The sequence below is a fragment of the Colius striatus genome, chromosome 16 (assembly GCF_028858725.1).
Source record: "Colius striatus isolate bColStr4 chromosome 16, bColStr4.1.hap1, whole genome shotgun sequence".
Classification (NCBI taxonomy): Eukaryota; Metazoa; Chordata; class Aves; order Coliiformes; family Coliidae; genus Colius; species Colius striatus.
Window position 1 is genome coordinate 13,480,189 of NC_084774.1, and position 24,430 is coordinate 13,504,618.

General features: G+C 43.1%; 1 protein-coding gene across 1 annotated transcript in view; it reads left to right on the forward strand.

Moving 5' to 3' along the window:
* The window catches only part of BMP7 (bone morphogenetic protein 7), a 47,133-nt gene extending 40,433 nt beyond the window's left edge, over positions 1-6,700 (forward strand). Inside the window, exons 4-7 of the mRNA XM_010206242.2 lie at positions 262-459; positions 2,206-2,282; positions 2,900-3,010; positions 3,886-6,700. Coding sequence (XP_010204544.2) covers positions 262-459; positions 2,206-2,282; positions 2,900-3,010; positions 3,886-4,035 — 536 coding nt within the window. The 3' untranslated portion in view covers positions 4,036-6,700. The remainder of the gene's footprint in view (positions 1-261; positions 460-2,205; positions 2,283-2,899; positions 3,011-3,885) is intronic.
* Positions 6,701-24,430: the final 17,730 nt, after the last annotated feature.

Sequence of the window (24,430 nt, forward strand, 5' to 3'; positions counted from 1 at the left end):
AAGTTAATGCTAAGCGGATTTAGGGTAAAATAATTATATGTAGGACTATTTTCTGTAACTTTTACACACAGATATAAAATGGAGCTAGCTGTGCTAGCTTTGGCCACTAAGTGCAGAGCCTTGGTGGAGTGACACATACAGACATACCTAGGAATCACCCTTTCCAAACAGACAGCAGCTCTCCTCCTCCTTACCCTTACCATACCTCCTGAAAGCCAAAAGTTACTGCAGGCCCTCTTATCAGTCCATTCTGTTATCAAGGGCAAAGCATCAACCCCAAACTGGCGGGTCTCATTGGAAGGCACGGCCCACAGAACAAGCAGCCCTTCACAGTCGCCTTCTTCAAAGCCACCGAGGTCCATCTCCGCAGTATCCGCTCCACGGGAGGGAAGCAAAGGAGCCAGAATCGATCGAAACCACCCAAGAACCAGGAGGCTTTCCGGGTGTCCAACATCGCAGGTACGGTGTGGGTGGATGGGTCAGGGACTCTGGGGGTGTGATAACGTGGGAATGGTTTCTCCCACATTCAGTCTGTCTGTTGTCCTTTGGTCTAACACTAGTGTTCAGTTGCTGATTTGAAGCTACTTGGCATTATTAAAAAAAAAAGTAAGAAAAGTAATGTTTCTTTGAAACAGTGTTAAACTGAGGGAGTTCTTAATCCAGCTTTTTAAAGAAAAAGGCACCTAGCCTGAAAAAAAATCTCCATTTCTCCCATGTGAAATAAGTTCCTATTTTGATATGTGAGGTAATTACATTAAACCACGAAGGGATTGAAACAAGAATATATTGCAGTGGATCCGAATCACAATACTGTAGATTTTCAGTTTGGGATTTTCAGTTTAGCCCCTAGAAAGTTCAAAAGTTTTGTACAGAAGAGGAAAACCCATTTGTTGCTTGGGATAACTTCAGCTATTTTGGGAGGAGCTGTACTTCCTAATATGGAAGAAAACTCCATCAGGCATTTGAAATAGAAATGTGGCTTCATTACGTGATACCTCAGAATAATAGGCCCTTGGTGACCTCCCAACAGGAACCACAGCACAGGGCAAATTCCAGCTCTGTTTCTGTGAGTGCTTCACTGAATGGAAGGGCTTGCAAGAAGTGGAAGGACAACACAGGGCACAGTATCATCTTATGTGACTCACCTTTGCCTTGGGTTGCTTGGGGTTACCTGCAATGCTATGGGAGAACTGTCTCCTGTCAGTCTTGTTGCAGCTTCCCTATATTTATCAGGTCATTCCCATCCTAGAACTAATTATGTTTTTCTGCAGCCCTAGCAATAGATGTGGTTTATTTTCACCTGCCCAAATGTATGTATTTCTGTATCTCTTACCCAAAATCCAAGAGTCCCTTAAAATAGTTTACAATGGCTTTTGTTTCCAAGCTCTACCTTTTACAATTCCCCAAAGCACAAATGGCCTGTAGTTGAAATGTGCATTTTATTATCTATTTCTTATATCAGTTCAATTTTTAAAGGATGGGTAGTGGACAAAACAATTTCTTAGGAGTAGGTTGGAAAAATCCCTGTAACCAGTGTTTTCCTTCCAGCTTGGGGACTTCGCTTCCAACAAGAGTTGAAAACATAGTTTCTGATACTTTGACTTGTGTCCAGGATGAACACAACTTTCAAAGCTGCACTGATAATGATGGTTCAGATCCAAGATTCAGACCCTTACTTTATTCTTTGGCTTCAGTATTGTCCCTCATTGCAAGAAGTCTGTAATCTGGATCCAGCTGCCTTGGACAGAAGTATAGATTCTGAATTCTCTTAATAGCATATGTTGCTTGTATAGGCCTGAAGGTGTGAGTTTCAGCAGTAATGCAGGTGATTCAAAGACACAAATTTAGAAAAAATGTAAAGAGTGCCCTTCCCTGTCACTCCTTTTACAGCTTCTTTTTTTATATAGTAGGCAATAACCACAGAGTTTTACTTTTTGCTAGTGTGAGGTCAGAGGAAGCCCAGAAGAAGAAAAAAAGACACCTATTTTCAGAGTCTTTTTTTGGCTTTGCACAAAAAGCCAGAGAGGCATTTCACACATACCAAATCCAGCCATTAGTTTATGGGTACAACTGAAAATGTTAGAAAAAGCAAGCCCTGAAGAGGGTGAGCAGCAATGGCCCAGCCCCGTTGGGGCAGTGTGCTGGCACTGGGCACACAGCGCGTGTGGCAGCAGCTCAGCCTCATGCACCCCTCTCCCCATGCAGAGAACAGCAGCAGCGACCAGCGACAAGCCTGCAAGAAGCACGAGCTCTACGTCAGCTTCAGGGACCTGGGGTGGCAGGTAAGGGCTGTGGGTGGCCAGGGTGGGAGTTGGGGTGACTTTGCACATCACCGATCAAGCTGCAATAGTGACATCAAGCTAACTGTATGTTGTCTATAGCATGCTTCACAAGTGCATCTGCAAGGTTAGCAAACACAACAATTTAATGAGAGTCTGTCTAGAAAGACAAAACGCTTAGGTCCTTTTGAGAAACTGTGCTCCAGATTTCCTCTGGCAGTGCTGGACACATATGCAGCTACCCCTTTTCATCTGTTGATTCTTTTAGATGTGGTCAAAGGAGTTTTTTTTCTGAAAGCTTGCACATGCATGTCAGTGCTGAGTGAAGTGATCCTTGTAGACAGCCAGGAGGACAGTGCTGGATGGATAAACAACCAAACCCTGAAGTTCAGCTACTCTGTGGGCACATTAGCAAAGTGGGCTCTGACCCTCCAGACAAAGCAGACACTTTAGAAGTGTTTAAGACAGCATTAGAAAGGCCAGGGTACCCGATTTTTATTTTGCAAGCCACTGTAATTGTTTGTGGGTGAGTTGATAGATTTATGTGGTGGTTTACTTTTTGTTTCACTGCACAATATTTCTCTCTTTCTCCACAATCTAATGTCTTCAATTTAATCAAGGACTGGATCATTGCTCCAGAGGGCTACGCTGCGTATTACTGTGAAGGAGAATGTGCTTTCCCGTTGAATTCATACATGAATGCTACAAATCATGCCATTGTACAGACACTGGTAGGTGCACTGCAGCTCTTAATATGGTTATATCTGATAGGTGTTACTTAAAATTAGTTTATACACAAAAAAGTCTCTAAACTAACAAGAGAAGGTCAGTCTACATTAGCTTATTAAGCATCTGGCTCAACGTGTCTAGCTGAGTGGCCTGAATTAACAGTTGGCTAGGAGTCTTTGCTGGAAGCATCAATGTGCTCTCTCTAGTTTAAGAGGTCCCTACAACAGACATCTTACTGGTGGTATAGTCCCACTGCATGTGAAGGAAAGAGCAGGATGTGAGACCCACTATTGGCATCTCTTGGAAAAACTCTGTGAGGATCTACTGTTGCTGTATGCTGCTGCAAAAGCTGGTCCCGAGAGCCCTGGCTGTGCAGCACCCACAGCTGACCTGCCTAGACTCCCTACCCACCTTGGGTCCAGCTTAACATCCCAGACCCCTGCACACATCTGCAGGGCATGAGGAGGCTTCACTGCACCTTCTCACCACATCAGGGAGCACAGGGTCTTGGTGCTTCCAGCATAGAGACAGGGGTAACTGCCCAGGGCTAGTGGGATTTCACAAAAGCTCACCTGCACGTCCTGCAGAGTTTTAACATAACAAGTACACTTCTGCAGAGTACTGACCGCTCTGACAAATATCAGTTTTCTAGTGGAAACCTGCCTCACTGAAAGATTCCCAACTAGATCAATCTTGGGTGCCTGCATCAGCCTTCACACATACAGGGCACATCTCTAGATGTTTGTACATAGAGTCAGGTGTTCAAAACATGTCTGAATGAGTCCATGGGACAGACACAAGGTTGCCTGGGAAAGAATAATATTGAGGAAGAGAGGGGAAAAATAAATCTTAACATGCCTCTACTTTCATTCCCCAGGTTCACTTTATAAACCCAGAGACTGTGCCGAAACCCTGCTGTGCTCCTACACAACTCAATGCCATCTCAGTGCTCTATTTTGATGACAGCTCCAATGTTATCTTAAAAAAATACAGGAACATGGTGGTACGAGCATGTGGCTGTCATTAGGCTTGTAGAAAAGAAAAGGAAAAAAAAATGAAGTTATTTGTAAAGAGTGGTTTTGTACAACTGTGTGGGGGAGGGGAAAAGGTTAGCACTCCAGCAATGGGTTTAAAAAAATCCCAGTCAGTTTTTAGGACCAGGCTTCTGAAAGTTCAGACAATGGAACAGTTTCTGGATCTAAGTGGCATTTGAACACATTTTGTTTTAGTTTATTACAGACAATGAGCTTGTAAACTGAAACAAACCAGAGAAGCCATTTTAAACCAAATCTGCCTACAAAATTGGCTCCTACAAGACATACTTTTGCAAATAAGTCTTTCTGGAGATTGCAAACTCACCAGTGTTGATTGTCAAGTTAAAAAAATAATCCTCTATCCAAGGTGAGAATGTGCTGTGACTAATAAGCATGTGTAGTTCCTGTAACGCAGTTTGCAATAAAAAAAGTGAACAAAATATACCTGGAGTGAACAGGTATTTTGTTAGAGAATTATTATTTCCATCCCTCTGATTCAATTTCATAAGCAAAACCAAAGATTAATTACATTCAACTTCCAGTTTTAAACTACAGCAGCAAGAGGTCCCTTCCAGCCCTTGAGATTTTGTGTGACACAAAGTACACATCAGTCTAAGGAAACTGGCAAGCAAAAGAACTGAGGGAAATCATTCCAAAGAGCAAAACTTTTGGGGTATACTTTTTTTTTCTGTTAGCAAGGAAGGAATTTTCCTCTAGCAACCAGAAAGGATTTGAATTTGCTACGAACTTGAAACAGGAAAACAGCAAAACATCAAGAAAGAGGCATTAAACCTAACGTTTGAGCTGGGGTATCCTGAGCAGTTAGGGTTGTGAAAGCCAGCTAAAGATCCTGCTGCTGTTTGGAAAATGTCCATTGACTTCACTGACAGAACAAGTTCCAAGATTTTTTCAAAAACATGGAGGCTGAAGTGCAGGAGATGCTGTAACACATACCCAGCACCATGCAGCCTCAGCTAGAACCAAGCCAGGAAGCCTTATTTCCCAAGGTCAGTGTTTACAGTAACCCCCCTGCTCTATTATTGGCTTCACCTTTAATAAAGAAATTTAAAGTCCCTTTTAAGAGCCACACCAACAAACTGGAACCAGGAGCAAGAAAACATCCCCTCAAGGCGTTTCTTTTCCCTCCTTTTAAAGTCACAGGTTACACAAACATCACACTTAAGTAATTAAACCTCAATTAAAGCTGTTGTGTGTAAGAATACAAAGTAGCAGTAACCAATCACAAACCAATTCAACAGTTTGGCATATGTTGCGATGACAAAAGTAGGATTGGAATAAATTTCACCAGGGAGATCAAAAAAGAAACTTCTGTCCAATGGAACACCAGGTCCACAGCACTAAATCTCCAAATTTCAAAAATCTAAACCTCCAACAGATGGATCCAGAACTCAGTAAATCCCTGGAGATGGTTCTGTGTCAGTTCTCAGGGAGAGGACAGGGCGATGCAGCCACAGTGGGGACTTGGCTCCATGTCTTGCCTTAGAGGAGAGTTAGAGAAAGAAGATAAATGAATGCAACCACCCAGTTCTGGAAATCACTCACTGCTCTTCTTCCTTTAAGTCACAGATCAAATCCAGACCAGATGCTTCACTTTAAAAAGAATAAGCAAAGGGAGGGGAAAAAAAAATACTGTCTATGAAATAAACTGGAAACTTGTTTCTGATGGTCTAATTCTAATCTCAGTTAAGTCAATTGGTGTTTTCCCAGCAGTTTTCTCAGTAGCAAGATTAGACTTATGGGAAAGTGGAAGTGTCTCCATGACATCAGTAGTTTTTGGACTGGGACCTCGGTGAGCAGTTGCCACATTGCCAGCTTTGAACACAAGCACCTGAAACATCTGCAGGACCAGCGTGGCCGTGGCACACACGACTCCAGCAAACCTCCTGACTGCCCTGAGTGGAAACTTGGGCCAAATAGTCACAGCCAGCCAAATGGCAGGACAAGGGCTGAAGGCAAAAGACCACCCTTCCCTGGAGTCTGCAGACAAGGTCCTGTACAATAAACAGCCAAAACTGCCCTCAGTGCATCTCTTACTTAGAAGTATTGAAATCATGCAGATTGGACTTGTCTTTTGACATTGTACACATACAAACACCAGTGCTTCTGTAAACCTCTTAAAGGAAGTTAAGGTGCTGCCTAGAGAGTTAAAAGCTAAATCATGCCTAAACTTCCACTATTTAGTAGTAGAGGATTAGTTTTTCTTGGGGGTGTTTCAGTGTTGGTGGTCACTACGTTGGTGTATTGCATTTTTAACTTGGACCACGGTATCTTGCTGTATAGGATTCATATATTAAATATTATGTGGGGTTGTTTGTTTTGGTTTTTGTGTGTTTGGGGTTTTTTTTAAACATAATAATAGGATTTCTGTTGCTAGGCTCAACATCAGCTTCACTGTTTGTACATTTTTATGTAAATAGTTGTCACAAGCGGAAGAAGAATTATTTATTTCCATCTCTGAATTCCTTTTCAGTCACATCCAGGAAAAACGAATCTCAGTTCCTAAACACATTTGTTTCCTTATTTAAGAAGATATTTATTACCGGTTGGCAAAAATGCATACACTGTTCTGGTTCTTTTCATAGAGCAGTTGTCAGAAGCTTTTTGTACAAACTAGTAAAATAAATCATTGCAACTTTACAAAAGATATCCCAACAATGCTGTGTATCTGTGTGGTTATTCTCCCTATAGTCAAAAAACCATTCTGGCTTGGCACTATTTCTTGAGTCTCTGATTTTATGTAACTCAGTCTCTAGGTATAGGTAGAACTAGCACATGTCACTATTTGGTGTGATGAGTTCAGTCCAAATACAGCAGAGAAGGGAGAATACAAAAAAAATGAATATGTTTTTGCAGTCTGCACTGCAAAGATCCATGATTGAATTATAGTGCAGCTGTCAGCAGCTGTTTCAAAGAAGCGGGGGGTAAATTAGTTCTGTTTACTGCTAACATAGTTCAGAGATTTAGTCATCCCAATAAAATTATAGAGGCACAAGAAAGGAAGAAAGAAACTCCAAAGGAACATCAGCCAAGAAGCTGACATTTTCTAATTTAGATTGTTTTAGCATATTTCAGAGATGCTGTTGGCATGAGGTTTCCTACTGTGGATACCACACCGCATTGCTATGGAGGCAGCTGAAGAAAATAATGGTCTAATCCCTGTATTAACTAAACATTGTATCTTTAGGGCATAACAGCAATTTTCGGGTTCTTGTTTACTTTGAACCACGAGTGGAGTTGTGCCAGGTTCTGTAGATCTATTTGCTGATCCAGATGCCTTTATCTTCAGCATTTTGGAGTTAAACTACCATCTTTCACAAGCCATTACAGGTTCATAGGTAAGTTTGCTTCATGCACTGATCTGAAGCCCAGTAAAGCATCAGTGCAAAGACCTTTATTGACCTAAACTGTTGCTTAACTCAGCTTATGTATGCTTCAACTAATTTCAGAAGGAGGATCCTTTGGATTTCTCAGTATGGCTCCAACTCTCTGCATTTAGACATACTGCAAGTCAGAGGTGGTTCCAAGAAGGGGAGGAAAAATAAACAAAAAAATAAAGAAAACTCCTCCTGCTTTACATTGCCAGTCTTGCAGCCAACAGCAGCTTCACCACCAACTTCAACACATCCAGCCTTATGAAATATCAGTTGGTCTCCAGCTCTGCCACAAACACACACAGCTCACTGGATGCATTTCAGAGCAGCTTTCCCAGCCCAGGAGCCAAAGCTCTGTTCAGAGCTGGTTGCAGCCTCCCCTCAGTCCACAGCTACTGAGGCTTTGTCTCCTCATCTACTGTTCTGGAAGAGAAAGCCTTGCCGTGAACGCATACGCTGCCATAAACTGGCAGGGCCGTAAAACTCTAGTGAGCCAGCTCCAAAATGGCTAGATTTATCTGAGTAATGACATTTTAAAACACATTTAAAACATTTTATAGATCAGTTATTTTAACTTCTTTTCAGGCCAAACTTTGAGGATGTTATGGTTGCTTAATTGAGCTGTTCCAGTACTGACAATAGGACCCTTTTGTCCCTATGCAGGAAGCTGCCTCCGTTGCTGCCAATGTTCATCATAATAAAATAAAGCTTTAGTGTAATTTTAAGATTTTGGATTTTATGGAAGTGTCAGCTGTAAAGCCAGAGAGGGAGAGCAAAGTTCACACAAGCACAGCTCAGCAGCACTGCCAAAGACCACCGGATTTCCTCTCCTGCCCTGTTCAACCCTTTCAGCTCTGCTTGCAAAGGGAACAGACACTTTCTGGATAAGTAGACCACAGAAGACTCATCTTTTGAGTTCAGAATTTGCATCCTCTCTATGTTTTCATCTGAACTCCCTGCCTGCTGACTTCCATTGCTGCCACAAACACATTATTCTCTGTATTTGGCTGTTCCTTTGGAGAGAAATTCTGCCCAATTAAGCTAAAAGAGGCCTGTTTGAAGTTTTTATTTATCAGGTAATGATTGACAAGACCTCGAGGCAAAAAACTAGGAGCACTTTATACTACAGTCATTCATTACCCAAGTACAAAAGCCACATAAATGGGTTATTATGGCCACTTTGAGTTACTCTGTTTTAAATAAAAATATTTATTCCCTTTTTGTGCTTAACACAGTAGAATTTGTATTGTTAAACCAGCAGCTAAGAAAGAGCAGAAGTTGTGGATAACACATTTAGTGTACTGACTGATTTCCTAGCTTGCATGCTGGTTTTCCTAGTGTCTATTTGCTGATCAGGCAGTAGGAGCAGACTTTATAGTTTTAATATTATAAGAATTATTTAGCATTTGGGAGGTCTGTCACGTTGGGATGAATCTTCTGTTTTCTCGAATCAATAGAATCCTGCCATTTGAATTAATTCCACAAATGAAGACAGCACAACCTTTAGTCAGCTTGAGTTTGGTTTGGTATTTAAAAAGGTAAACAGGTGAAGACATAGAGGAGTTCAACTTCACTTTTTTTTCCATCATGGAAAAGTACTGGTGAAATAAGGAGAGAAAAGGGGGCTACAGCCTCAGTCCCATAAAGGAAGGTAGCTTTGTACTTGACTAATTCTTGCAGGCTTGGTTAAGCATTTAACCGTTTGCAGGATAAGGCTCTAACTCCATGGAGCTGCTTGAGTTAACCTCACCCTCAAAGAACTGGCTTACTTCTCTGCAATGAGACTCAATCCCAGGCCAGTCAGCAGTTACTTGGGGCATGGGGTATTTGTTTCTGCCATGGGAGGGGGTGAGTCACTGTATTCACTGCAACATCCATGGGCTTGCCTGTGATTAAAAACATGCACTTACTCTTTCTGAATGGGAAGCTGAAGTGACTCTTGAGTTAGCAGCTCTATGCTGCTGATAACTTTGGGCTAATGGTCTTATTTTAAACAACTCTTAAGAAAAAGTGGGGGTGCTGCCAGGCCCTCAGAAGATGTCTTGTGCTTTAGTGGGTCAGCATCTGTTACTCAAGCCCACCACTTTGGATTTATACCAAATTTCCAGAGCAACCCATACAGGTTTGGGATGTCACTGTGGTTGTGAGGTACAAAAAGCCCCACAGAGACATTGGGAGCCTTTCAACCTGGCTCCCATCTCACCCTCTATAACACAATCTCTCTGCTAAGGCCTAGAGTGAGCAATGGCCCTGGTAGTGGCAGACACTAATGGTGACACCAGCAAGGTGACCTTTGGCTTGGCTAATGAAGGCAAACTGTTGCAGGCAGCTGGATTTACTCCTTTGTTACTGGTTGCTGCTGTGTCAGGTGCTTTGTATAAAATACATGGAAGCAGAGACATTCAGTGTCTGGATTTGGTTATGCTGGGTCAGAGCTCAAAGATATCATTTCTCAGGTCCCAACAATTTAAGCCATTTTGTTCAGTGTTTATAACAAGCTGTAGACAAGAGCAGAGAGGTCGATGGCTCTACATCTGTCTGCCTTGGGCAGAAGTATAGTCAACCTCTTTAAAGAGAGACATATTTGGACAACTGCTTAACGAGAACAAAGTCCTCATTTCAACTTCTATCTTCAACTATATACTAAGCATACAAGAAACAAGCACAAACCAAGATACTCAGTTGATCCAAAACTGGCATGTGAAGAGTTTTGCTTCAGATTTCTGTAATTATTTGTCAGTGATCTACTGACTCCTGACTCTACTGATCTATTTGACTCCTGAAGCTAGAATCTAGCTCTTGAATCCACTGAATAGAACTGTTCTTCCTTAACAGGGAATGATCTGGCCAGATTGCAGTTTCAGAACTTGGTTAATTACTCCAAGGATAAATTTCATGAAACCTCAGGGCTACATTTTGGAGTGCACATCAAGTAGAGGTAGGGCCAGGCATTTGTGAGAAGGAAAATGCAGCTACTCACTTTGCAATAGTACAACCAGGTGTTGATATCCATCTTGCAGAGTTCCCCTAGAAACTCAGCCGGTAGTTTTGGGGAGAAGGAACATGACACTCAGAGGTTGGATCACCACTGGCTTGGAGCAGCTTTGATCATGGAATCTTTTTCTTAACCAGAAGGCAGACTTTTTTTTTTTTGTAAGTGATTCCAAGTCCAGCTCATCAGTTGTTTTGGTTTCACATGACTACTGAGAAGTCAACTGTAAAAGCTGGTGCAGTTATACAGACACATACCATGCACAGAACACATACTGGCAGGCAGTCTCATTTTAAGAAGCTGCAGTTAACATTGTGTCAGAACAGCCTTTGGAACTCCCATTTCCAGAGACTTAGATTGCAGGAGGTGGTGAGGGAATAAATCTGATTTTGCTGGAACGTTGCCTACAGCTTCTCAGCCATAAAGCCTTTGTTTATGGCTGTTACACAGCATGAAGGATTCAATTTGTCCTTTGTTACAAATTTCAGTAGATCACATAACTGTTTCTTTCCAGATATTTTTTAGAAGTTGGTACTTTTGGCTTGCTGGAAAAAAAACAAATCAAAGCTCTTCATCCCTGTACTAGTGGGGATGTGCTTAAACTACATTTGGCAGATACAGTACAGTGGGGCTCCAAAGTCCTGCAATTTCTTCCACTGGATCCACAGAAAAGGATGCAACAAGGTAGTAAAGGACTTCCATGAGGTTGGTGTGCCTCAGGATGAAGTCTGGGCTCTAGGCTGAGGTATCCCCCATGCCCATCTCCACCACCTCAGTCACTCACTCATGATCTTGCAATCATTCCAGTCTTTATTCAGGAACAGCAGCCAGCTCCCTCCAAAAGCTGCTGAAGGGACTTCTGTGCAGAAGCAATAGCTCCAGTTTTAAGGGAGTAGATGGAAAGGCATAAACAAGTCAAGGCACAAAGTGTACCAGCTCTTCCCAGCTTTGAGAGATTTCCTGCTGATTTTCTAGTAGCAGCTGAGAACAAGATGCTCAATAATAATAATAATAAAAAAATCCCAGCCAGAGACAGACATGTGTCTTCAGTGACACACCACTGTGCAGCCCAATTCCTCTGCAGTGGTAATGTGGAGTTGCAATGACATTCCTATTTAGCACTTGCAAAGCATTCTCTCTTCAAAGCATTTTTACCGGTATTAGTTTAAAAAGATGATTGTATTTTGCATTTATTTGTTTCATGTTTCTCATTTGGCTCAAGAACAAGCCTGGGGAAACCTGTTGTTTGGGCAAGAGGCAATAGCCTCAAGTTAAGAGAGATAGAGTCTCCTTCCTGGGAGTTGTTGAAGACTGACAGCAAATTAAGCCCACAGGTCAAATATTATGTTCTCCAGATGGGAGCAACAGTCTTTGCAGAAGCAGATCTGGTTTTCTGCTGCAGCACCTCTCAGAAAATGAAAAGAAAAACATCTCTGCCAACACTGCAGGATACTGGAGTTGCTTTTGCTTAATTTCCAGACCATATGTCAGACATTCTCTGATGTGTCCTCAAATGTGTCCTCCTTCCCTTTATGAAAAGGCATAGAAGACCTGGGAAGTATCAAGTCCATGATTCACCTACCTCTTCTTGAAAGATACTCGGCAAATACAGAGCTGGAACAGATCATGAGGATTGTCATCATCTAGATCAGTCCTTGGCTGATCACTCAAACACAGGATCAACATCCTATTTGTAGGAGCGTGGTACAGATATTGTGTGACTCCTTACCACACTGAAAGCAAGGCACAACACCCCTCTTCTGCAGATACACAGGGATAAATTAAAAATTCTTTGTGCAAACTACCAGAGAACTTTGTAAGCTACTGGCTTTTAAGGAGAGACCTGGGATGCTGGTGTCCCTTCAGCAGCAGCAGTTACTAGACAGACATGGGCACAGCACCCTGCATCTGGTGGCAGAGTAGCCCCCCCCCCCCATCCATTTAGTATGAAGAAAACTATTCATCTCCAAGGCTGAAGGTAACACTTCCTATTTCTCATTAACAAAGCAAGCATTAATGAGCTTGCTGTCCCCTTTGCTTCTTGATGGCAGCAGTATATAGTTCTCTCATTGCTGAAGAAAGCAGTAAACTTGACCACAGGCTACTAAGCCTCTAAGGCCCTTGATAAAAGTGTGATGGCATCAAGATCACACAGTTAAAGTCTTGGCAATGTTGTTTAGAAGGGATTTCAGATGTTGTGGAGATCCACTGGACACAAGCAAGGAAAAAAAAAGCCATCCAAGACAGGTTGATGGGAAGCCACAGATCGTACTGGATGGTTGCAGAGAGGAGGACCAAACACTAGTGAAGCAGACACAGATGGTTCTTTTAACACTTGCAAATGAGTTCACTCCAATCCTTCTGATGTTTATTTTCCAGCACTAATTTCAAGCCATCTTCCTGAACTGCCTGAGTTTTTCCAGCACTGAGCCTGCTTTGGCAAGTCCTCACCCCTCTGTGCTTTGGATACCCTTGCAGTATATGTACGTGTTTACATGTTTCTAATACCTATGCGTGTGCACGTACAATTGAGAAAAGCAAGGTAACTCAGCTATTGCCCTAAGAACTAGGAAGGTGAACCCCCATCTAGGTTTGGAAGAGACCTTCAAAACCTACAGTAGCTTCAGGCAATAAAAGCACACTGTCCTTTTGACAGACAACAGATTTCTGTGAATAAATTGAGGATTTCTGCAATGGAGCTAACGTCAAGTTACACTGATGAAGAAAGGTGGAAGGTGCCCAATATCTCTTTTGTTGTCTCCAAAACACCTTCCAGGGCACTTCCTTGCATACTTGTACGGGTACCACAAAGAAACCATTTGGCCCTCACTGGTCCTGCTGCCACATGGGCTTTGATGCATCTGTTAAGGCTCCCTGGTTCTAGAGGTGGATTACAACAATATTTGATTTAGCTTTAGCTTTCAGGTTTCAGCAGAGACAACCTTATACATAGGTTTCCACAAAGAAAACTATTGACACCTGAATCTCCATTTACACAAGGATTCTGAATTCAGATGGATTTCAGTAAGGTTTTCTTGCTTCACAGGAAACACACAGCTACCTGTACACACTATGGACACAAACACATCCTGGACATGATGTGCTGCATATTCAACAGCTCCTTCCTACAATCTTCAATGTGCTATGTGGTCACAGAATACCAAAGAGTCTGAATTCACTGCTCCTCCTACTTAAGACCTCAAAAAAGTGATTTTTGGTTGATTTATTGTCAGTATGACAATAATGACCTCAAGGGCTTGCTTTAGACTCAGGATGCCCCAGTTTTGTCAGTATTCAGTTGAAATATAAAGGTTAATTGTACAGAGGTACAATCTTTTCACCTGTTACCTGTCTCTGAAGGGAGGGTAAGAAAGAGCAACACACACATTTGCAGAAGAGTTTACATTTAACCAACATCTGCCCCTCACACCCTTCTGTACATGCAAGAATCATCTGGGAAAAACAACAGTTACTTGATTCACACACAAAAATATTGAGCTACAGAGCACTTCGGTCTTCAGTCAAATTAAGGAGAGACCTTTACTGTACAGTGAGAGCTGACAGACAGAGTGCCCCATATTTTAGGTCTTCATTGCTGGTGCCTACCTTAATTGCTACTTGCTGTTTGCTTTGGCCTCTTCTCAAAGCAAGCAGCACATCTAATTGCAGGCTGGAGGAGATGTCTGCCTCTGATCTGTCTGGCCAGTTTCTCCCACAAGTAATTTAGGAGCATCTCTGTTGGTGGTAGGCTTAACCAGCAAATGAGAGCAGCTTTGGGATTCAGCCATCTTCCCAAAACTGAAGGATTTGCTCTGTTCAATAGGATGTTGTCACATTTGGCTGCCAAAACTGTTTACTGGGTTCAGAGTTGTCAGCCAAAATGAAGCTCAACTGCTGCCTGAAGTTGTACTCATTAAGGCCACCTCATCTTTGAGAGGAAACTGCCACATATCATCTCAACTGTTACAGTAGGGGAAGCTGGCACAGAGCTTGGTCAAGCATCAGCAGCATATGCCTCTGGGCAGAGCCCACCCCACGCACCTCCGTGCCAACACCCTGGGTTTCTCCTTTTGCCCTTGCCTCTTTCACCTCTATCCCATCTGATCAGCTCAGGGCAAAAAGTCCAACATATTCACAATCACTCAATGTGAGGAGAAGCTGCTGGTGCACATGCAACCCCCAAATCTGCCTGGCAACATAACCCACCAGTGCCCACAGCAGCCTGCCAAGCTCATCCCTCTGCCTCCTCCATTCTCTTTCCCCATTTACTTGATTGCATTCACATCAAGAACAACATCCGAAAGTTTGTGGCAAGGGGACTGGAATTTCTCAGTCGAGTTTAACACATGTAGAAGGCTAGATATCCACAGAGCTATATATAGAAATAGGGCTACATCTCTAAAAACCAACAAAAAACCCCTCTATACTTCTGAAAGCCACAAGGCCACGAAGATAGATTATCTGAATTACTGTCATTACCCAAATTGCTAGCTAAGAAGAAACTTCTAAGCACGATGAATCGCTCTGGCAGTTGGACTATAGGAACAACTGTAATTACAAAGTATTTTAAATCACGCCAGTACAAACAAGATCTGGAAATGGAAAATACCGTGCTAGTCCTTGCATCTGGAAATTAATGGTTGGCATGGAAATGCATGGAACTGGTTACTCATGCTGAGCAGTGGGCACAGTGAGGTCATGTCCACCACCACTCCTGACTACCTTCAGCTACAGGCAAAGGTTATTTCCACACTCTCACCCACACTTCTGGCAGCCTCCAAATCCAAGTCCTGCTCCTCACAGGGAGGGCTGAGTGTTGCTGTTAGGGGAAAAAAAAAATCACAGCTCAAAAGCTCCAGGTGCAACGTGCAAAGGCCAAGGGGCAACACAAGCCACAACAGCCCTGCTGCAGGCATTAAGTAGCTCCCCTTCACTCTTGAGTAGCTTACCAAAACATGTAGTAGATTCCTTGTAAGGACCAATGCTTGGACTCACAGTGACCCACACTCCGAGACCATCCATACAGCACCACCTGCTCCCCAAAACTTTGAGGAGAATATAAAGCCATTTTCCTACTGAAAATACATAAATCCAACAGGTTTTTTGTGATCCCTGCAGGAAGCCCAAAGATCAACATTGCCAAAGACATCTCTCTTAAGCACATGCTGTCATTCTCTCTTGCAACACCAAAGCAACCTTTAAGACAAGTCATGCACAAAGAGGTACTTTAGAGAGTCTATTTGCAATAAGAAGTTTTGATAATTTCTTACTAAAAACCTTAAGACAAGAGCTTGTAATCAAGTCATTTCCATTAAAATGGGGGAAAAAAGTTTTGTTTTTAAAAAGTCTTTAAACCAACTTCCATATTCTGCGTACATTCCCCAGGTTTAGCAGGCAAGAACAGCCTTTCTTCCATCTCCAAAAGAAGAAACAGTTGGGAGTATGCAGTAGTGAGAGGCAAAGCAGAAGTTCACCCATGGATATCCCACCTAGTGTATTACAGCCCTGCCAGACAGCTGCTTTCTTCCCTGAGCCTGCGGGCCCAGCCGCAGGTGCACACACCTACAGGCCCTTCGCGCCTTCACAAGCTTTGCTCCTTAGTTGTGCAACATCCTGAGGGCTAATCTCCAAACCCATCAGCCTGGAGAGGGGCTGTCCTTATCTATTGCAGAGCAGCTGTTGCGGACTTCTGTCTACAAGATCAAAGGAAAGCTTATTCCAATAAGCCAGCGTTACTCAGAAAGCTGGAACAGGCTCACTCGGGGATAAAGCTCACCACATCCCGCCCGGGGCTGGGGCACAGACTAGCGAGATCACTCAGCCAGAGCTCTGCTGTTCCAAGGACAAGCAAAGCAGCTTTGAAAGGCAGAACATCACTTCCTACTCTTGTTTCTTCACCCCCTGTTCCAAGCAACACTTCTGGTTTTATCCATGTAGAGGACAACACCCACCCTTCCTCAGAGGACAGGCACATGCTACAGCAGCAAAATGCAAAAGTTCAGGATTTCTTTGCCTGCGGGCTGGGAAGGGCTTGCAGGAACTATCCCTGTGCTCTATGTGGTACTCGACCCTGGTGGTGAGTAGAACAGAGAGAGGAGCAGTAGAACACAGCACAAAACACCAAGCCAACAGACACATTTTGCTAGCCACAGCAAATGAGGCAACAGCTATGGTCTGGTCAGTGACCAGTCCCCACATTTCAAAGCCTCTGCTTTCAGATTCATAACCAGGCTGGCTAAAGACCAACAGATAAAGGTAGAACAGGCTGTTAATCCACTGTGCCCCACACAGGGTGGCAACTCTGCCCAAGGCTGGACTTTTCCTGACCCTATTTCTGGCCACTCCAGCTACACTCCCACATCAACCACACTGTCTTATTTGTCAGTCATTCACACTACTACATCATTTTATCTAGGACTAAAAAAGATAAAGCTTACCTCTTCAGTACCAGAAGTCACCTTTCTCATTTTTCCTCTCAAGAGAAGCAGGCTACAACATCAAGGTAACATCAGTCCTTCCAGGTAAAAGATAGCTTGCACCTTCCTGAAGCTACCAAAGCACCGTAAGAAGCCGTAAGACTTTTCACCTCAGGATTTGTCCCTATTTAACCAGCCTTCTGGCACCAAAGTCAGCTCACTTTCTCCATGACTGATTCAAAATCCTTTAACTCAGTCCTTCTGAGAACTTCTGATTTTCACCTCATTTGATGACAAGTTACCCATCAAGTTTTCTCAATCACAAGGCATCCCCCAGGTGGTACAGTTTGAGATGACTATATCTGCCCTTCCCACAGGCTGCCACCCCAAAGTGCTCACTAATGAACCAATCATCTCTTTATGAAGTGCATGATGGTGTTCACTTTCACCTAATTGTAGTGTCCTTACACAGCCTTTCATGGACTCCTTTGCCAGCCAGAAGCCATTTGTGTGCCTGGCCTCATGGTGGAGGGACTTTCTGCCCTACATCACAGCAGGGACTAGGAGGAACCTGCCTCTGTCATGCCTTTGGGTTTCTCTCACAGACAGCCCTGTCCTGTCAACAGCCAGGTGAGGCAGGAGGGCCAGGCATGCCTTTAGAGGGGGACTTGGGCTGCTTTCACATGGTGCAGGTGGGAAGCAGGGGTGTTTCTAGTGAAATCACTGCTCCCCTGGAAAGCCCAGTGGAAAAAAACCCATAGATTTTTCACATCCCATGGCTGGTTTGCAATAGGGATTTCTCCCAAGCCAGTCACCTCCCAAGCTTGTCTCACAGGTAGGGAGGCTCCACATCTGCAGAGGGGCTGGGAGCCCTGCCCATGCCTGTGGGCACATGTGCACAGTCTCAGCTGCCCAAGGCTGCACAGGAGGAGGTTTGGTAGAGGCACAGGAACCTTTTCTCTGCTTACATGTTATTTGCAAAAGTGATGAGGGCCAAGCTCTCTTCCCCCCAGTCCTGTATCAGCCTCCCAAGCACTTCCGCATCTTCCTCCAGAGCCACGGCTCCTATGATCAGCATCACTTTAATGTGGTCTTTGCTATTTTTGCATCTGGGTTCCACATTTAGGAATTCAGCACTTGGTGATGCAGTGGGGATAGGGTGACAGCAGGCTGAACTGCTTCACTGGTTGTTTACCCATTTCCCTGCTTTCTGCATATAGATTTTCCTCCAGTTTAAATTGATGGGTAGTGCTTCCCTCACTCTTGGAAGGCTGTGTTTTAACAGTGAGTTTGTGAGTCTAAAGATTGTGTTAAACCACACAACATCTTAACACAGCCCTTACTACATCTTAAATGATTAACAGAACGGAGTATTTCAGAGCCTACTACAGAAAAAGCTCCTATATTGAATTTTGGTAATTGCTACACTCACTACTGTGCTTTAAACAAGATGTGACTCAGTATGATACGGAAGGAGTTGGATCAGGAGTCGTGTTCTGTTTCTCATCATCCACTGCATAACTTTGGGAAGGAGGCAGCACTCGTCAGTGCCTCAGTTTCCCTGTCTGTCAAATTCTTATTTTGCAGATGTGGCAGAATATTTAAAGGAACTGATATGATGAGACAGGCTGTAAAGCATGCACATCCCTGGCACTGCATAGAAGAGGGCACAGGAGTTTATTATGGTGTGGAGTGATCACACCCCATGAGCAGACATGCATGGGGGCAAGGCCTGAGTGGCCACAGGTCCTGCCCAGTCCAGTTGTCCCAGGGCAGTAACTGGTAATTGGGAAAATGCACAGAGTAAGTAAAAAATTGGAATGTATTTGGCCACCATCCACCTATCCTCACACAGGGAATGATATTGCTTTCTCTCTGCTACTTTGTTGAATGGAAAATTTACCCTCTGCAGATGTGTTACATCTCACAGCCTGGCAAACAGGCAACTATGCCAGCTGAGGGTTTTACAGTCCCATTAGGGAGAAGAAGGGAGTGAGCTGATCCCATGGCTACAGAGAAATAACTAAGAGGTTTTGTTGAGTAAGATCCAGAAAACAAAAAAGTGGAAATGACTGAGTGTCTTCATTGAAATGTCTTTCCAATTTTCTGGTTTATCACTAATTTTCTTTTTCTCTGCTGAAAACCCCCTCTGAAATAAAACATCTATGGAAAAAAGTGTTGGATCTATTGATGGGAAAGGCCAACATTGCAGCTATTTTAAACTGGTAACAGTTTAAAAATAAAGTGTGTTTCAGCTGTCCTGGGGGATGGAAGAATATTTTGGTTCACTCTTCAACTGTTTATGGGATTCCTTCATTCATAGAAAACAGCAGGCCTGTGTGGGTCAGAGAGTTAGGGAACAGAGGTGTCCCTGCCTGCTCTAATGGATGGAGATGGAGCACCTGAGGCAGTGCCCAAAAAGAGCTGAGATTTTGACGAAACTGAGAACAAAGAGGGCTGAAGAGACTGTCAAGTGATGCTGGGGAGATCTGAGGATCCAGTGGCACTTCTCTGTGACTCTTTCGTGTTTACACAACAGTGCTCTGAGACAGAACTAAATCATCCTCAATGGTTTCCCGCTGCCTTCTACATGCTCCTGAGTTCACATTTCTCAAAGCAAGCTGATGCTACTTTGAAAGCTTGTCTTGTGTTCTCTAATTCAATCCGGAAAACATTCATATTAATACCAACAGATACCACCCACACACAAATCAGAAAAATTAAAGGGCATTGCAAAAGTGACTGTTTCCAGTGGTCAGATCAGCTGCAGACGGAAGCAATTCAAGATGCATTAAAACTAACAGGCTGTAATTGTCCAGAGGCATTGTCTTGCAGTGCAACACTTTGGCTCTTCACGGAGGTTTCTTGGAATTTTTTCAATCGCTCTTCTACTTGAAGTATATGCTACGTTTCAGATCTTTCCATGCCACGAGAGAATGAGCTAAAAGTTCATCAACAGCCCATGGCAACATCTCAATGGAGAAAGCTGAAGTCGCTTCTGAATGCCATTTCTTATTGGCTATCAGGATTGTGTAAATGTTGTGAGTACCAGAGCGCAGGAGGTCTGCTGTTAATCATTATGAACCTTGGTTTCTCCCTGCCTAGCAGTTAAACCTTCAGAATCGTTTCATTTATTTAAAATATACAGAAAAATGGCTTCTCCCAGACCCTTGGGTGTTCTAGTGAATAATACCATGAATTTAGTTCTCAACCAGCTTTCTTTAGTTAGTTAGTTAGATCTTCTATTTAAAGATAAGTTCCATCCCACCCTTTTGCAATCTGGTTATGATTACTGGTTACTGCCACCCGCAGACTGATAAACTTATAACAGCTGCATTGCAGGAAATCACCTCCAATTCAACCCTGATGTTGTATGGATGTCTTTAGTTAGCTTAAATAGGCTTTTAACATTCATTTTTTTGTGTGCAAAACACCTATCATTAATTTTGACTCGAGAGATCAAACAGTTAACAACGTGTTGATCCTAGCTTACTTTCAAGTGATGTATTGTATCATTTCTGAGAGTTATGAGGGGTTGATATTTTCTTTTACTAATGCATCAAAGTCGATAAGTGAATGGGGCAAACCCACGTCCTGGGAAAGGAAGCTATTAACAGCTCCGCTCGGAAGGTTCTGAGGGCCACATTGCGTCATAGCCCTTGAGTTTATTGAATGTTAACTCTTTTCTTTTTTTTTTTCCCTTAACCAAAGGAAATGAGTTTCTATAATCCTCTGCTTTGAGCTGCATCCTCAGTGGGGTAATGAAAAATGACCTACGCCATTTGATAGCGCACTACTTTGCACACAATAGATCTTCACAAGAGCCAGCACAATGCCACTCTGGCTTTTGCTTTTTCTTCTTGTTGAAAACACACAATGAATTTATTTATTGCTGATCTAAAAGGCAGTAGGACAGAACGGGCACAGCAGGGGAATGGCCCGAGTTTAACTTGGCATAGTAAGAAAGCAGCTCCAGAGAAAATGACCAATGTTCAGACCTGGGAAAGCGGAACATTTTTATAAGGAGGATCTTGAAACGGTGGGTTGACGTGCACACAGAGAGCAAGGCAAATTGGTTCCAAGAACAAGGCATCTGCTTCCTTGAAAATTTCTTTTTGGCAGAATTTGTATGCGAGTTGGGCATGTTGAGTGATTTATGGGGCCATTAAACATACACTAAATCAATCTCTATTAGGGCAAAAAAAAAAAATGTGCCATGTACTTAAAAAAGGCCCTCGAGCTAGATTTCTGAACCCAAGGTCTGATGTTGCAAGGCAAAATGGTCATTGGTAATTTGGAGATGTAACATGAACTCAGTCAGTCAATTTGGATATGATAGTTTTTAATGTTCCATGAATCTAGCAAAATGTGTATCCAATTAACTACTACTAAAGGACCTTATTTATAAAATAATACTTTTGTGGTCAGGTTGCACTTTTTCCATTCATTCTGTACACAGTTCAGGTTGCAGATTGTGTGCCTGTGATTAATAAGGACAAACACCCGTTTTGTGCTGGCTGCGATTGGCACTGTGGCGTGGGGCTGGGCAGCAGGACTGTGAAAAGCAGGTTTGCCCCTGTTATCACAGTATTAGCCTGGGAACAGGGGAAGGAGAAGGATTTCCTGCTGGAACTAAGCAGCAAGAATTACAGTAAGAGGTTGTCCTTTAATGAAGGATTTCTCTAAGGGGAAGATACAAGTGCTGGAAACACTGAGCTGGCAAAACCCTCAACTGTTTACTTAGTGCTGTTTTGGAGCTGAAGAAATTAGTAGGTGGTACAAGCATGTCCTTTAGTCCACAGGAAAAACATCCACCTTTGAAAACACATCTGAGTTATTTAAAGGATATGTGCAAAATGCATGCATCCTGAAACAGTCTCATTTCCAATGTAATTTCATTGTAAGCCCTTGCAGTGGGCAGGCATTCACAAATTGAGGCAAGAAGAGGTTTTGTGAACTCCCCTATGAATTGCCTATGCAAACAAGCGTAACATTCAAATGGAAACAGGCCAAAAGTCTTTTGTGAATAGAGCATTAAGATATTTTCTTCCAGACATGGTTGGGGATGGAAAAATTGTAGCAAAGCCCTACAGCTTGTCAGAGAGAATTCTCATATGCATATGTCTGTATACACACACACACAAGTGCAGGAGAGTGACATGTAAAGTTTCCAGCACACTATGAGATAGCAGAAACTGAGGAATGCCTTGTGAATCCAAGAGCATTTCTCACCCAAGTTCAGTTTTTTACTTGCAGCTTTGCTTTGGTGTTGTTTTCAGTTACCTTTCCTTCTGATGTCAAAAAGAAAACACTATGTGAAATGTTTGAGTTTCGAAAACGAAAAGCCAACTTTTTCTTTTTGAACAGAAGCAAAACTAAAGTGCTTGGTAAGAACAGAGAAAGGAAGGGCAAAAGAGTGAGACTGTAATAGAAGCTGACATGGATACCATTGAGGACACAGGTGATGAGGCTATCTTTGACTTGCACAAGACCTCCATCCCTCCACAAGAAATCCCTGAGCTTCAGCACAGTCCATCACGTGGAGGAGCACAGGGATCACCTGGGGAAGGTGTCTGGAGCAGAGAATTAATTCTATGTGTGATAGAGGGAATGGGTTTTAAGTTTAGGATCCTGCTGTCATGGCTACTGGATTCAAGAGCAGTGACAGCTGAAGACACCACTAATATGACGAGTCTAAAACAGGTAATTACTTTGGCAATGCAGTGTAATTACAATGCCAGATTTCTCCTGAGTACAGGCAGATAATACAGACTGTTTTCTAGTGTTCAGGTGATCAGGTGCATGATGATGAGACTAAACACTTTCTGAAGGAAGATCTTCTCCAATGGTTTCTCTCTAAAGACCAGTAAATCTGCAACAGTATCAAGATTTGATAAAAGAGGCACCAGAGACACATTAGTGGATTACAGAGATGTGCAACAGGGTGTTCCTAAAACTGCAGCTGACAAATTTGGAGGAGCGGATAAAGAGTGGTGGAAACAGAAATGGAGCAAACCACAGGAGAAAACTTGAGGTTGAGAGGCCTCATGAGAAAAACTAGAGAAAACACCGAATGTGTAGCCACTTCCCAGAGATTAGAAGTCAGATTAGACTGAGTCTTCTCAAAAATACAAATGATTTTCTCAGGATGCTAACCCTCACCTCCCATTGTTTCAGCTCAGTGCTGATTTGCACCCTTCCCTACTCTAGGCAGTCTCCCTGTGCTGGAGGTGCCATTGCTGGAGCCAGGATAGCCATTGTGTGAATGGGAGTGCCAGGGTTTGCTTTGCCTTCCCGAGAGCAGTCACACACAGACAAGGGGAAGGGCAGTGCTGTGTACACTTGGCTGACCACCAGCACAACCTACTGCACAAGTGAGTACTCATTACAGCAAGCAGAGCCTGCACACATTACCCCAAGAGCCTTTGCTATTTAAACAGAATTGTAAATAATTGAAAAGAAGACACTTGTCTGGAAAGTGTTCCTTGCCAGCTTCACTTCCTACATGAATGAGGCTCTGGGGAATCTGTCATGCACATATGCCTCTGTCTTCCCAGGATCTCTTAACTTCTCAACCCACTGCTTATGTTTAACCACATCTAATAGAAGGAATTTTCAAGTTCTGAAGGAGAGAGTTGCTGTTGTTGAAACACCCTGGGGTGCTCCTTCCTGCTGGCCACCAGCATCCCCCATGGGAGAGCACCCCTAAGGACACTGCATGCCAGGCGGGCCTTGCTCAGAGAACACTCTTGCTGAGGACAAAATCCCAGGAGAGGTGAAGTGCCCTTAGCCCAGGGACTCACAGCCCCTGCCCTATGTCTACAGTTGCAGGGTCTCTCTACAACCAAACTTTGCTGCCACTGCAATTCACACTGTCCCAGGATTTGCATCAAGCCACAGCTTCTTTCTGCTCCTGCTTGCACAGCTAGTGAGATATCCAGAACCTACTCTGCACATCCTCCTTGGCTTTTCTCCTCTTTCATTTGCATCTAAAAAAACAAAACAAAGCCCCCCAAACCCAAAGCAAACTGCTTTTCTTTCTTTTACAGCAAGTGAAAAACACAAATAAACAGAGAAGCAACTGCCTTCCCTCCTCCCTCCTCAAACCCTCCAGGCAGCTTGGGGGTAGAATGCCCTTTCTAATTTCATTGACAGTGCTGTTGATATATAGGGTAATTTTATCTTAACAACCTGTAACAAAGGATAAGACAGTAGTCATCTTACATTCCAGAAAGTAGGAGATGTTTACTCATTCTCCCAGCAGACTCTCTCATCATTCATCTAGACTTTATTAGGATGCCAGGAAACGGGAAACCTATAATTTAAGAAATGTATCACACAGGGAAACTTCTTCTGTTTGGTAAATAAAAGGTAGCTGAGGATCTGAGGTTAATGTGCTTTTTAAAAAATGTTCTTATCAGTTTTCCTATTGCTTCCCAAAACTTTACCTTGAGTTAAACCTCTTACAGGGTACAACATTGAGGAAACACATCACTGGACACCCCAAGAAAGAGCAGGATGTGTCCTCCTAACCCCAGGACTGTGCACATGCCTGTGTTCTGGAATCCTGTGCTAGCCACTTTGCAGG